At 41.7% G+C, this 15,796-nt stretch overlaps 1 protein-coding gene across 1 annotated transcript in view; it reads left to right on the forward strand.

Annotated features, from left to right (window-relative positions):
* PRDM6 (PR/SET domain 6) overlaps nt 1–14,806 on the forward strand; it is a 99,672-nt gene extending 84,866 nt beyond the window's left edge. Inside the window, exons 6-7 of the mRNA XM_012811477.1 lie at nt 7,864–8,040; nt 14,692–14,806. Of these exons, the coding sequence (XP_012666931.1) occupies nt 7,864–8,040; nt 14,692–14,806 (292 nt within the window). The remainder of the gene's footprint in view (nt 1–7,863; nt 8,041–14,691) is intronic.
* Nucleotides 14,807–15,796: the final 990 nt, after the last annotated feature.

Consider the following 15,796-nt stretch of genomic DNA (forward strand, 5'->3'; position numbering starts at 1 on the left):
ATTGGAATTTTTTGCTTAGTACTATTTTTCTTCAGAGCATGCAAACCCATAAATCCTGCAAAGCTGTCAAAAGGAAATACCTACTCTGCTAGTGATGTGGAGGAAAACAGATGCCACTTATTCAATAAACTAATATCCACACAGAAGAAAAATGTGGACTAGATACCTCAGAGTCAAAGTTGGTTTGAAAGTTTGTCAATAAAGAATTTTATGGCCATGAACTGAGGATGAAATTTAGCTGAACAAGTGAATTAAAATTTCAGGTACTCTGACGAGTGGCACAGTAGATATAATGGAACTATTATTGATGAATCAAAACCGGTTTATTCGACAGTCTTGATAGCCGGGGCGCAAAAGACAAAACTCGAATTAATTCAATAAGAAAGCGTTGCTTGTGTTTTATCTCTCCTTCGTGTCCCGTGGAAACTTGATTAAAACCAAAATACCTAGGAAGGAATGCCATTAATAATGCTCTTTGAATATAAAAGCAGAAAATAATGTTTGAAATTAAGGTAGGAGATTTGGAAGCAGAACTTGAGAATTTTTTTTTTTTAACTTTGCCACTAACTAACCTTAATGAAATAAACCATTTGGCTTTTCATGCCTAATAATATAGACCCAGCTACTCCCTCCCAGATCTGTAGGCTACAACAGTGGGCTTAGAAGACCCCAGCAAGGGCAGGGTGGATAGAGGTGTGGTGGAGACCGAATGGATATTTGCTAAAATAAAATATTCAGTTGTAAGGTATATATACACATTTGCATGTGTGTACATTTTTATTGTGACATTCTAGAAACCACTTGCTTATCATCAAGCATTGCTGTAACTAATTAAAGTTGAAATATTTACCTGAGGGCTGTTAAGGCAGCTGTGTCTTTACCATCTTTTATTTTCAATAGGAGAGCCCCTTTGGTGAAAATATTAACAAACTTCTGCACATCTTAGTATTGTTGGCTATAGAGGTACAGAGTTTGGAAATGTTTTCTTCATTCAGAAAGAATTTTTCCCGTAAGTTTATCTTCTTTGCAAGTATACATGTAGCCTCAAGGTATATCTAAGTCTGCAATGCATTTTAGTAGTTTTTTAAATATGAAAGATGAGCCAGGCGTGGCTTATACCTCTAGTAATCCTAGCACTTTGGGAGGTTGAGGTGGGTGAATTGCTTGAGCTTAGGAGTTTGAATAAGAGCGTTACCCCGTCTCTACTAAAAATAGAAAAACTAATGCCTGTAGTCACATCTACTTGGGAGGCTGAGGCAAGAGAATCTCTTAAGCCCAAGAGTTTGGAGGTTGCTGTGAGCTGTGATACCACGGCACTCCACCCAGGGCGACAGGATGAGACTCTGTCTCAAAAAAAAAGGAAAACTACCTTGAAGCCCTATCATTATACACTTGCTTTTTGAGTGAGTTGAGATGTATGGATCTATTATTTGCAAAGGCTCATTATAGTCATAATAACTAAATGTGCCAGGTAAAATGAAATAATAGTTTAAAGTTTCTGGATAAGGGAACTCAAAGCTTAGCTTTTTGGATAATACAAGTTCATGTTTAATGTCATATAAAGCAATGAAACTATTTCATAGGAAATAGAAAGATACTGAGACAGACTGTTTTGTCTAATCATAGGTAAACTTAGAAAAATCATACATGGATATTATGGCTTAAGTCCCCGTGAAGCCAGTCTTGTGAAACAATAGTGTCAGGATCTATAATACATGAATATATACTATCAGAAAAGTGTATCTATCTCTATCTAAAAAGTTAGAGAACTTACGTGCACAAAATACACTTCCATGAGAGATGGTTAAATCAGTGCCGTCTCCAAGCTAATTTAGAGTTATTGACAAAAATCTAGGTGGCCTGAGACTTCTGTCCTGTGCTAGACCCTAATGGGCTTATTTATAAGCCCACTCAGATGCCCAGGTGTGGTTTAGGCAGCGTTCCCAGAGGAGGTAAAGCAGTGGGTGCTTGGTATCTGGGAAATAGGCCGATTACTCAAGCCGTGTTCCCAGCACTTTGCTGGTGACAGTTGAGAAGTAGCCACCATCATTCATGAATAAGTAAAAATCAAAACTATAACTTAAAATAATCAATCCCTTGTTCCCTAGTAACAGTGAGGAGATGCTTGAATTACGTCATCACACCTCAGTTGATGATTGCCAATAAGGGGCACAGAGGGAGACACCCTGTCTCTTTGACCAACTGGTTTTATTTTAGATACATAATTTGCTTTTAGCATATAGGATTGAAACACTCTCTTTGTACCAGAAAAGTTGGAAAGAAAGGTATTCTCTGTAATTCTTAGCCACACGGGTGAGTTGCTAACTGAAAAAAATGTACAAAACTATAATGGAACATCAAATTTGTTCCTGATATTTGCTAAACTTGGAATCTTTTTCATTATTATCTATATGGAAATTTTCAACTGTAGAATACAGGTTGAGTATCTGTTATCTAAAATGTTTAGGACCTGAAGTGTTTGTATTTGTTTTTTTTTTTTCATTTTGGAATGATACTTACAGGTTTAGCATGCCAAATCTGAAAACCAGAAATACAAAATGTTCCAATGGCCATTTCCTTTGAGTATCATGTTGGTGCTCAAAATGTCTTGGAGTTTGGATTTTTTGGGTTTGAAATGCTCAAGCTGTCTACAAATAAATGTTTTTTAATGATTAGCTCCATGAATCAGCTAGTTGTCTCTGGCAGCGCAGGCCCATTCAGGCATATACATTGCAAAAGCTTAAAACTCAGAAAGCATTTTCCTTGTTTAAAAACTCAAATGGTTATGATTTGATAGGAAAACGTTGCTAGAACCAGAGGCAAGAAGGGGGGACATGGAAGACAAAGTCAGAAGGAAAACAGGTTCAAGTTTCAAACAGTCCAAATTGAAACGGGTCCCTGAACCTGAGGTGCAAAGGATTTTTCATCCATTGAGTTGACTCTTTAACCATGAAATCCTAGATATTTGCACCTTTATCAAAGAGACTTTGTCTACATTCATGAGCTCTTTCATGTACGGTATCATCAAAAGTCTATGCCCTGAAATAGAGGAGGAAGGTAAGAGACTTCGGTTTTTGCATAAGCTGATTGCTTAGGCCAGGGCAGCTTGATAAACTGGTTTGAAGGAGGAGTTAGAAATCCTTTTTCTCTTCTGTTTTCTGCTGCAGAAACTCTTTAGCACTCCTGCTGGGAGAGGTGGGCATTGCAGGGAGGGCTCCAGAAAGGGCTCCTTGATCACAGTGGGAGGCTGATGAGTACGTTTTCTTATATTTTCTGCAGAAAGTGTCTTTATGGAGCTTGTCTTTATTTTGCATCTTTTTCCTTCTCCTATCTCCTTTTTGACTGTTTGTGCCACGTAGGGAAAGTCTTCCTTCAGAATCCTGGGCACATGTCAGTTTGCATATGTGTTTTTAGTGGGATGTGGTGGGACCAGAGGGTAAAGTGACTTTAATAAGGTGCTGTTTGTGGAAAGAGCCTGGAGATAGTCCATCACCACAGTAGTTTCTTAGAATGCATCAGTGTTCTTGTGTTCTGATATTTCTCCCCCTCCCCCCAAGTGTGAAGGTTATCTCCTTTTTAGCTTTGATGTTCTCCAGGCCCTTTGGTTATGCACTTTTGTCACTGTCCTGAAGTGTTTTTCTCCTTACCCAGAGCTAAGTTCTTTTCTCCCTCCACGCAGCCAGTATCGACCTGAGGAGTCTCCCTTTGAAGTCTTGGGAGATTTGTACTTGGGCTGGCTGACTTAGAGCAAGGCCAGAATGTGGCCCCAACTGAACAACCTTCCTCCTGGAGGCCATGAAAGAAAAATCAAAGAAGGATTAATAATGTAAAACCAAACCACACTTAATTTTGTTAAATGTTTCATCCTTTTCCTATGTTTACACCAAACTAGTTACAGATTCATAGCAAATGAATTGCACATTTTACTGGAGTAATCTTTGGCAGAGGAACTGCCAGGGACAGAGAATGCCAAGGGATGTACAAAATTGCCTCTCTGCCTTCTTTCTGCTTGAAAATTTACCAGGACTGATATACACTTCCCCAATTGACCCAGACTTTGTTGTTCACTTATTTCTTTGTTGAGGAATAGTTTTTCCATGAAACCAGGTATGTCTGTGTTGGCACTAACCACGTGAAGTTATTTAAATCTAAATTAATCAAAATGAAGTCAAATCAGACTTCACTTTCTCGGGTGCTCTTGCCACATTTCCAGTGCTCGATGGCAGCCCATGGCCAGTGGCCCCCACCATGTTGGCTAGCTCAGCTACAGAACAGCACCATCGTTAGACAGCGCTGTTAGCAGTCTCTGATGGTTGAAAGAGAGCCCTCAGATGCGTGTGGTTGTGAGGTGTTATCCCTTTGTGAGAAATGCTCATTGCTTTTGCTTTGAGAAGAGTGAAATGCTGTATGTCTGTGATGATTTGGGTAGAAGCACGTGCTTTAGGAAGGAGATGACCATTTAGTTGCCGGTGACGTGAGCTCCTGTAAAAAGTGAGGGTAAACACAGCACTCGTGGATGTCAGTCCTTATGAGTTCCTTCCGACGTGACACATCCAAAAAAGGCAGAAACCTTGGAGTAAAAATGAATTGTATCCAAAAGTTTAATAAATGAAGTTTTACCTTTCCGCAAGACCCCTTGAAAAATTAATGGGAACGTTGATTGCAGAAGAAAAAGCTGAATAATGACAACTCATTGTGTGCCCCAGAGGCCCTTCAGCTGTAAATTGAGAGGTGTGGAGTTTGAGGGTGTTGAATGAAATATGCTCGCATGGTCTGAAATTCTGTGCCTGCTTGTTCCAAAGGAAGGTGTGATGCCCGAGATTCCAAAGTGGTGATAATGCTTTCTAAGCTCTGCTCTTGGACTTGAAGATCGAATTCTGTCTTGAATGCATTCCTTTGTCCTTAGATGAAACTCTAGGCACACAATCAATTTTAAAATGACTTTTGGATCATTTCCTTTTGTCAGTTTTTAAAAGGAAATATGGAAAATACAGGAAAAGAGAGTTTCAACCTCATCACTTGTGGTGTAGCTTCTGTGCTCTCTGAGGGATAACTTCCTATTAATTTCTAGGCTGAGAGAAACACTCTGGTACCATTGTGGCAGGTGAGGTACATACTTTAGCTCTAAATTCTGCATAAATTTAACCTCCACAAAGATGACTAGATGGCCTAAAATCTTATTTTTGGAGGTACCTAAGAATGAAGGAAAATCCACTTTGCTTTATGAGGTTAACTAAAATAAGGTTTGGGCCTACATTTTGGTACGAGATTTTCTTGTTGGTCTGAATTCTCAACCTTTTATGGTATATTTAAATTTTCCATATTCTCTTGAACATGTACACACACAACCACAGAAAGCTCCACGTACAGGGATCTGGCTAGTACACATCATGGAAGGTTGAGATCACTTTGGTGATGCTGTCTCTTGAGAGGCCGTGTGCTGGACAGATTTTGGGACAGTGGACATTTGCCAGTGACTTCCTGAAAGCAAAAACAAAGCACAATGAGATGCCAAAGAATATCTTGCTCAGGCCATTCCCCTGATCGGACAGATGAGAGGACAGAGTTCAGGGAAGATTAGTGGCTTCTCCAAGTCCCACAGCTGATCAGGGTCAGAGGCTGAAGCAGGATTCACCTCTCCTATCTCTCCTGTTTGAATCTCTTTCATTCTGCAAAGTTTTAAAAACTATGCCACGTAGGTCACTGGGTCCCCAGCACTTGGCTCCCAGGCTGGGGCTGGGCAAGCGTGATGTTTTAGAATCCGATTTTCCTTTCTTTGCTGTTACCTTGGCGTAAGAATTCAACATGAGCCTCTCTGTGGTCATTTCTGATCTTCTGTGCATAAATCTTTGCCATTGTGACTATTAACATAAAAAGGCTGGATTGACTTCTGACTGTAAGAAATAAATCACCCCAACTTTTGACGGGAGAGTTAGAAAAAAAAAGAGAAGATTAATTGGTTTTATTAAATAGGTTATTGTTTATTGTGATAGCTATTAAAAATAGATAACCAGAGGCTAATAAATGTTAATGGTCCCTTCACTATTAGAAAAATCGATTGTCAGTGGAGATAGCATATATTAATATATTATTTTGTTTATAATCTTCAATAACATTTTTTAAAACTCACCCTCAAGAGAATTATTTTTCAAAGAATGCTTTAAGCTTAACGTTTACTACGAAGAACAGATTTGGCAGGAGGACGTTTTCATCTACATAAAATTTTAATGGCTTTTAAAGCATTCTTTTATAATTGTAATAAAATGCACGTGTAATTTGTCAAGATTGATAAACTCCTTACCAAAGACTTTTATGTATTTCTTTAAAACTTGTTTGAGAGCAGTTAGATAGATTTCTAAATGTAAGTAATTAAAATTGTATAGTATTGAGTTATTGACCAATCCAGGACTATTAATCAAGCTAAAAAATTCTACAATCAGAACTCAGTGTACTGAAGCCTGATAAAATAATAGTATTTGTGTTCAGTGAGGCAAGTAGCCACAATTAAGCAGTTCGCTTGACAAATGAGAGGGTACACTTTATTTTGCACTTAATTGAATTGTTGTACTTGCTCAGTCACTATTGTCTCCTGGCCCTTGATTTTAGTGTCTGGTCATTAGAGCTTATACATTTGTTAAAGGTTGAGCAATTAAGCCTGGGGTTTTTTTTCCCCCATTGGTTTCTAAATGCAACCAGAAACATCTGGCCCACCAACCAGGGTTTAGTGAATGCTGTTAATATCTCTCATGACAGATTAGTAATTGTCTGAAGAAAATTTTTGATAAACAAATTAGAGCCCTGTCAAGGGATGATATGAAATAGCTTCGAATAGGGAAAACTCCCCGGGTTTTATATCACTCACCAGATTCTGCTGAAGTAAGCAGAAGAACTTCCATGGAGAAGACAGAATTTTAATCTTCTTTATGAAAACCAAAAATTGATTGACTTCTCATGAGCTGGAAAGAATGTGCCCTGATAATCTTGCTAATTATCAGGTATTTGTCACCACTTCCTTCCATTTACTTTTGCATCACCGGCATCCTTCTGCAAGCGTAGTGACATCCCGTCATTTCTGTGCTGCTGTAAATCATTCCTTGCTCCCTGATTAAATTAGGGAGCTGAGGGTCAAGAAAAAGACCCGATAGAGGAATGTCTGGAGCGGGGACTAGTAAGTAGAAGGCAGGATTTCTTTTACAAAGCGACCCATCTGGGTGCATGTCTGTGTTTATCGGGGCAAGACCAGGGCTTGTGCTACACACAGACTCCAGGATGCTTTAGTGTTTATTAAAATACACTTGTAACTTGCTCACTTGTCTGATGTTTACCTGGTACTTAGAATAAGGTCCAGACACCCTAGCATGACCTTAGCATGAAGAGTTTATGTCCTGTGAGGACAATTTATCCTCAGTTTTCTGAACTGACAGAGATAATAGCAACTGTTTTCCCTGTCCCAGAGGACTATTGAAAAGGTGAAACTAGATAATTTATTTTAAAGCACTTTGAAAAGTTAAAAGGGCCATGGACGTATAAGAGACAATTATGTCTTTTTTCTTATCACGTTCTGATTAATCAAGTCTTCACTTCCAGTGCGGGGGAAGGGATGCTGAGGGGAGAGAGGGAATAAGAAAGCAGGGCTCCTGAGCCGGTGTGATTCCTGCCAGCCAGGATTGGTGGCTCTCAGGAGCTCTGTAAATTTTCTTCCTATGGCAAGTAAAGTAGTGGGAACCCAGTGGCCAAAGCTCTATGCTCAGTCTTAAAAACTGAGAAAATGTCACCAAAAAGTTCTGGCCCCTTGTCTCATGATTCTGGCTTCCACTGACAACGCAGAAAATAATGACCAGGCAGTCTCTTTATTTGTTTCAGACCCTACCAATGCGGTCACTGCTCCCAGTCCTTTTCCCAACCTTCAGAACTGAGGAACCACGTGGTCACTCACTCCAGTGACCGGCCTTTCAAGTGCGGCTACTGTGGTCGTGCCTTTGCTGGGGCCACCACCCTCAACAACCACATCCGAACCCACACTGGAGAAAAGCCCTTCAAGTAAGTAGCGGCCAGCCCTCCACCCTCTTTCTCTTAGCCTTTCTCGAGAGCCGGCTAGCGCTTTGGCACAGCACTGCCCAGCTCAGCCAGCTGGTGGAGAGGCTTCTTAGAAGCTCACTGTGCAGGCTGCAAAAGAATCCCCTTGCTCAGTGGGTGACATTTGGAAAATGACATCAGGAAACCTGTACACTGGTCCTGGCTCAAGTTTCACAACCTTGGACATGGGATGAATTTTCTGGTCTGTTTTCTCATCGTTAAAATAAGGAGGTAGGGGTAAATAATTTTGATATTCTTTCCAGTTCCTGAGGCTTCTGGAAAAATTCTGTGCTTCTAGAATTCTATCTAGGAGTCACCCAGAGCTCTGCTAGCCATCAGCAAGCCCCAGGACCATCATAAAGGTGACCGCAAGTTTAGGACATTTGAGTAATTCTCTCTTGGAGACTTGAACCCTTTGGGATTCTTTTTCCTATGTGTTAAGAATTTGAAGCTATCATAGCAGCCCACCTGTGACTTTTCAGCCTATAGTTTGGAACTGAGATGTTGCCATCTTGGTGAAAAAAGAAAAACAAAATGGAACACAGGGTGCATCAATTTTTTGAGGATTCGGGGAATGTGGAAAGAGGTAGAACTAAATTCTAGGGGCTTTGGCAAGGTAGGAGAATCTGAGTGAGAGACTGTGTTTCTGCATCTAGCACAGCCATCAAAACAGTGGGCATCGGCACCATGCAAGGTGGCCTGTTCATTCGTTCATTCATTTATTCATTTGCTCACCCAAGGGGATATGTGTTCACTCATTCAGTATCTGTTGAGCGCCTACTTCTGTACTAAGCATCCTGCTAGGAATAGGGTCATTGTGAAATGAAACTTAGCCTTTTCTTCCCTGCCCCATAAAGGGAAGGCCAATTAGTGAATATTATGGAGTGAAAAGTACAATGAGACTTGTACACACAGGGGTTGGAGCAGCTCAGGAGTGGGCTAATCTGGGGAGATGATGGTTGAGATGTGTTTGAAGGATGAGTCATTTTCTGGACACACAAGGGGAAAGAGGCATTCTGTCTGTCCAGACAGCACAGGGAAAGGCCTGGGAGTGGGAAGCAGCATATGTGACTGGTTGGGGGGGTCTCAGAGCAGTTTTTACTGTCTGTGTGATGATGTCTTTTCTGGCCAACCCTCTTACATCTCCCTTCACTCATTTGCCATACTGGCTTTAAACATTGGAGAAGGAAAATTAAAAGGGCATAGAAGTATGGCCTTATTTACCTGCTATTGGCCAAGATCAAGCAAGAGAGGAAATGATTTGGGCCATGGGAGACTAATCCCCTTACTCATTGTCAACCAGGAAGTCTTCCCAGAGCCCCGTTGCCCAGAATTTCCCCTCCAGACCTGCTGTTGTGGCCCACTCTGGTGCTCGGCCTGAGGCCAGGCTAGCCTGGGGGGTAGCAGAGTCCTGCAGTCTTGATCTCGCTACCCAGATGTCTGCCAGCAATGGGAGGAGCTCATAAAATGCTGTCATCTTCCCTAAGAATTGGTTACCTCTATTCATTCTTCTTTACTGTTCTCTATCATGGTTTAATATCTGGTATTTATAGTGAAAATAGTGATAGATTTTGTCTGTGTACATAGGCACAGCTTGTTCATTACATAAGGGCATCTGGCTTAGGGGATAGCACAGGGTCTGTAACTGAGCCACACTCTGCCGCCAAGCTGTACCCCCTGAAGCTGTCATAGCCCACAGAGGGCATCTTTTCCTCATCCAGCCTTAGGGGCCAGATGGGCTACCAGTGTCCTCGGGGTTCCCCACCACCAGTGTCTGTGTCCTGCCTGGTGGACTTGGTCATCACCCTCAGGCCTCACCTTGGGGGTCACCACAGCTCTGGAGGTGAAAGGTGACGGTGGCACAGTGCCCAGCCTTTGAGCTTCTCAAAAGCTGAGGTTCAGGTTGGTTTAGGATCTGTTTGGTCTTTTATATTAGAAAGGGCAGCCAGATGGATACGGTGCCAGGAATCAGATTGATTTTTATCTTGTTGCTGTGTAAATAGATTTTAGTAATTAATTGAAGAGGTTTCTGGGTCAAGATGGGAAATAGATTTCTATTAATGTTAAGGTGTTACTTATATGTAACCTCGTTGACTTCACCCAATTCTTTTTCTTTAACATTCTGTTTTTGGCATATTTCCAATAGAGATGCCATTTTAACTTTATCAGATTAATATTCGAAGGGCTTTGGTGATTGCATTTTTTTCCTTTCAAAAAGTGGTGTTTTTTTTTTTTTTTTTTTTTGGTGACCGTACCTAATTTCATCTGGGGGGAAAAAAAAAGAAGAAACAACCGGGGCTGTTGGATTAGCTTGTACATGTCTGCGTTAGTTCCCTCTGTTCCCACGCTTACCAAGATAGCCATACACTATGGATTTTTAAATTTAAAAAATTTATCAAATATATATTTCTAGGGGAGAGCTGAAAGTATACTTATTTTGAAAGTGCAAGATTTAAATGTCTTCTAGGAAATGGAAAGCTAAATTCTTTAGTGTATACAATCAGGTCTTTCAGAACTGATCTGTCCCAAGGGAGTTTTGGGGATCTTCCAACCATAGCTCATGGATAACCATCCCCTGGACCTTTGTAAATATTATGAAGATATCCTTTTACAAGCTTATAAAACAAACATTCAAAAAAAAAAAAAAACTTTCGTTGCAGATTGGTCAATAAAATAAGTTTCACCACAACAGTTAATTTTACTACTTCAACTAATGGGTATTGGCTTAAACAATGTTACTAAGAAGGAGAAGACTCTTGTAAAGATGTGCCATCCTAAACTGTATGTCTTGGGCGGCTTCCAAATAGATGCCCCAGATGGCTCCGTCTCCAAATTGTCCCCCACAGCTAGAGCTCAGGGGAATGCTCTTTCCCTCTGCTGAGGGAAGATCTGCTGAGAAGAGGTTTGTGAAGGCAGATCAAGATTATTGCTGTCCAGAGAAGGCCGGACAAGATTGGCGTTCGGAGGTCAAGAGTCTCCAGGCTTTGCCTCATAGTCTGATTGGCTGAAATCCCACCAAAAGAGGCAGCCCCCCAAGTTCTAGGTGAGCCTGTCAGCAGCTAACCCAGGGGATAGACTTTGAATTTCTAGAGTAAAGGAGCACATAGGAAAAATAAAAATCAGAGGATTATATGGAAGGTCTTGGCTTTCAGTTTGTTCTGTGAAGACTGTAAGTCATGGAGAATCAGGGGTGAAAGCAAGACATCCTTTCACTGAAGGGCAGCAGCTGAGTACATTATGGTAGGAAGGAGGGAGGGAGGGAAGGAGGAAAGAAGGAAGCAGTCTAAAAAACTATTCTTTGTAAATCAGTGAAAACTGGTTTCTTGTACCCTCAATGAATCCCCAACAATAAATTAAAAAAAAAAAATCATTCTTTTTAGTGAGCGCTCCTTTCTCCTTCTGTTACTAAACACAGTCCCTCAAGATTCCAGGTGGGCTCCTCTGCTCTCTGCCTGGGAAGACCTGTGTGAGCTGTTGGCTTCTGAGTCCGAGAAACTGCAGGAACAGGCCAGGACTTTCCTTAGGAGGCGTGCTTCTTCCTCGTTAGAAGCAGGGGGAAATATTCATCACGGCGTATTCCCTTCCAAGACTAAGAAGTTTGGCTCAGGATTTAAAAATCAAAGGAAATGCCAGAGGACATCTAATATTTGAACAAGATCTAGGCAGAAATCAAAACAAATCCGAAGAGCAAATCTGGGTTGAGCCCTGTGCAGTTTGGTCCATTTTCAGAAGTATTTTGGGACATGTCGTAGAAGCACTAAAAGCTTTCCACAGGTTTTCTGTGTGACAGAATTTTACATCATTTTGCTAAGCTCCTGGCATGTACTATCTAGTCAACCACTAGTAAAGCATGATCTCAAACCTAGGAGGAAATCAAGTCTAACTAAGACTCTCTTAACAGAACGTTGGAGACTTTCTCTTTGCTGAAGTCTTTGCAAGACGGCACTTTAGAGTCCCGTGTTGTTCCCGCAAGGCTGTGATGTCAGCACCTGGGAAGATCTGTGTGCAAGAGCATTTCTCTCTTCCTGGCTCGTCACCCGTTTCTTTCCTTCCTTCCTCTATTACACTTTATAAAATCTACACTCAGAGATGCCTATGTCCAGTCACTTGCCTGGAATTGTAATCCGGGGTTAATTAAGTGCCAGTCCAGGCAAAGCCTGGCTCTGATCTCCTGACCTAGATTCTTCGGCTCAGTTTCATGAACCTATGAAAATATTTTGTGGAGAGGATTTTCCTAAAGTTTAAGATGAAGAACATAAAACTGAGGCATTTCCCTTATTTGAGAAGGTATTTTTATATCTAGCTGTCTTCCTCAAATATATAAACTATGTCCTTATATTTCTAAAACCATGTAGATATTTTCAGCAGTGCGTGATCCTCAAGAAGGAAAAATCCTGGGGGAAAGAATTTAAATGAAAATAATCCCTACCCATCTGCATGTATTTTTATTGACACTTTAAGCAGATGGGCTTAAAGATGATTTTTCAGGAATCATCTTCTCCTGGGCCCTAAATATTAGACAAATATCCTGACTGTTAAAACAAACAAATTTCCTGACTATCAGGCAAACACTTGAGAAAAATGTCACACTCCTCGTAACGTGTCTCTCTGATCTGGACATTTAAACATTCCATAGAGACGTACATTTTACCTTATACGAAGCCTTAAGCTTCCAGCTCATGAATTCCTCATATTCTAAGATACAAGCTTAGAAATGCAAAAGCATGACCCAGGTAAATTGTCATTCCTCTCAATTGTTCCAGCTATTCTGCCATCCTTAAAATTGATTCTAGAGCTTCAAGATAAAAAAAAAAAAAAGGAATATAATAATTTGAAAGTTTGTCAAGCAGTGAAAGGTAGTATATTTTGACACACTAATCCAGTAACTAATCAGTTTTCTAATAAACAATCAGCAGTTCGCTAACGTGTCATCAGCACCCCGGGAGCTCTGGAGAGGGGATGAGCTGCTCCTGGACGTTAATGAATACACCAAAAATCATTAGGTGATCAATACTTCTGAGTTATTTTCATTGAGCTGATAGGTCTGATACATTAAAGCTGACATTATGCATTTGTCAAGATCACAGTGCAGTTTTTAACAGTGGAACAGGCTGCTAAAAATATTCCATGAAAGACAATCAAGGAAACACGACTTCTTCCTCTGGACACACACTCAGCGGGTACCAGATTCCTGAAAAGTCCGAGTGTCAAGTGAAACTCCTGTCCCCAGTGTTCAAAAACCTGCGACAGATGCATGCGATCTATTTTTGTAGGTAATTATTTCCATGACAAGGTACTTTGTATAATTTCCTAAAGAGGAATGCTCACCAGATAACAGGGTTCATGGCTTCCTCACCTGTGACAGGGCAGCGTGGACTTCCCCATGGTGGCTGTAGCCTTACTATAGCGCAGGGGCCCACATAGTTGCAGGTTTCATTGTTCAAAAGAGGGACAGGTGTCTGCAGTTCCTTCTGAATGTCTTTTCCTTCAGAGGTTCAAGGAAAGGACTGTTAGAGGAGGCTGAGGGGGCTGCTGGGCCCTACCAGGTCCTGGACCAATGCGCCAGGCAGCCCAGATGAGTGAGTGTGGACAGAGTGACTGTGTGCCCTGCTTGCTACCACAGTTCCTGTGTTTTGTGTGTGTTAGTGTGTGTGTGTGGTTCCCATACAGTCACAATCAGCCCAGAACGACAACCAAAGAAAAGTTGCAGGCCCCCACTAGTTTTCGAATGTGTGTGTGTGTGTGTGTGTGTGTGTTGTGTAGATTGAATAGCCATTGAACTATGTGAGGTTGTGTGGCAGAGAGAGAGAGATGGACATGGGAGATGACATGGGCCTGGGGTATCAAGATTGCAGTCTTTTTGTTCTGTTTTAAGTTAAGAGATGATTTTGAAGCATGAGACCGGTTTGCTCCTCACACTGGGCCTTAGCCATGGCCCACACATATATTATTTCTACGGTTCTTTCTAGAGAGGTGAACCTCTTAAACCACACAACTATCAGTTGATTTCTGTTCTTTCAGAGCCTCCTGCCCCACCACAATCCCCTAATGATGAAAATTGTTAGGCTTTGACACTATAACCAGCTTTTGCCAAAAAAAAGCTGCCACCACGCCCACCCCGAGTCGCTGCCGGCTAATGTTCTGCTTCCTCTACTTTCCAAATTCCAAGATGATGGCTCCTCGGCCCTGTGCTGAAGGGACTAGAAGCCCGGATTGTAAATTAGCAGCAGGTGAAATTCTATTTGTCATCAATTTCTCTTTGGGGTTGCAGAGCAGAAAACTGCAGACAAGCTGCTGCTTTGATGGCTCACTCCTAAAAATCTCTTTTTGTTCTTTATCTATTTGAACTGACAGTGATCAGAGCTGCAGCAGGACAGGGCTCTCTGGAGAAATCACCTTCCCCCTGCCTATTGACAGATCCCTCTGTTCTGCATCAGACGGGCTTTGTCCCATCACAGGCATCCAGGCCTTGGAAGGAGCCACCAATTAAACCTCTTGAGCCGGTAAAATCTGAAGCCACTTTGGAGTGTCTGTTCTGATTAGGCAGGATGAGAGGAAGCCCGTCACCCTGCAGGCCCCGCTCCTGGTCTCAATTTTCTCTCTTGCCTCCACCAGGTGCGAGAGGTGTGAGAGGAGCTTCACGCAGGCCACCCAGCTGAGCCGACACCAGCGGATGCCCAATGAGTGCAAGCCGATCACCGAGAGCCCAGAATCAATCGAAGTGGATTAACTGATTGACTGGTTGGAATTAAACTGCAAGGAAAGTCATGATTAAATGTCACGGACACTTAAGCAAAACCAAAGATTTCCTCTGAGCAACTTTCAATCAGTCCCAGAAAACCAAAAGCAGTAATAAAATAAGTAAGATGTTAAGAGATATTGATCCTGGCGTGGAAGTCAGACCAGGAAAGAGATTATTTATTTATGACTAGGGATGAGACTTATTTCAGTGGACAACTAACCTGGGACGGCTGACATTTCTAGTCCCATCATGTATTTGCTTTGTTTCTAAAAAGCTTTTTAAAAACTGTTATTTAATACCAAAGGGAGGGATCACAGGGGTTCTTCCGCCCACAGTTGTGACTAAGAATGCACAGGGACGTGGTTCTCGTTGCACCTTTTTTTTGTAGCATGTTTCATGGGGACCCGTTGTACAGTCCTTCTTCCTGCTGTCTCCTTTCGGCCCGGCCTGACGCTGGCTGCCCCGGGGGACCTCAAAAGCATAAGCCAGACCTTCGCAGAGAGCCACCTTCAGGCCCCGAGGCTTCCCGTAGCCGTGTTTTCCACGCTCACCGCTCGTGCACTTTTCACGCGGCTCCTTCCATCCAGCAGCCTGGTCTTGAGGCAGGAGAGCCTGGAAAAGGAAGACAGTGGTTTCAATGTCAAATTCCAAGGAAAAAGTTGGGGGGACTTCTTCCGTCCTGTCAGGATTGCAAAAAACATGTAAAATGTACGAGCTTCCTAATACAGTATATTGTTTCGAAGCAGCTAGCTGAGAAAATTTTGTTTTCAATAACATTTTAGCTTAAAAAAAGTGAAAATGAAAATAAAGTTCTTCAATCTGAGGCTGGATCTAGGTATGAGGCTTAAAGTGATTTTTTTTTTTTTTTGGTGGTTTATATGAAAGTGTTGAACATGTGAGCAAAAATAGTGCCAAGCCCCATGGTCAAGACCCTTTTAGCAATTGTATCTTCCTTCCTCAATGGGTGAAGCCTGGGAG

Source organism: Otolemur garnettii, unplaced genomic scaffold (genome assembly GCF_000181295.1).
Source record: "Otolemur garnettii isolate 467f Iridium unplaced genomic scaffold, OtoGar3 scaffold00160, whole genome shotgun sequence".
Taxonomy (NCBI): domain Eukaryota; kingdom Metazoa; phylum Chordata; class Mammalia; order Primates; family Galagidae; genus Otolemur; species Otolemur garnettii.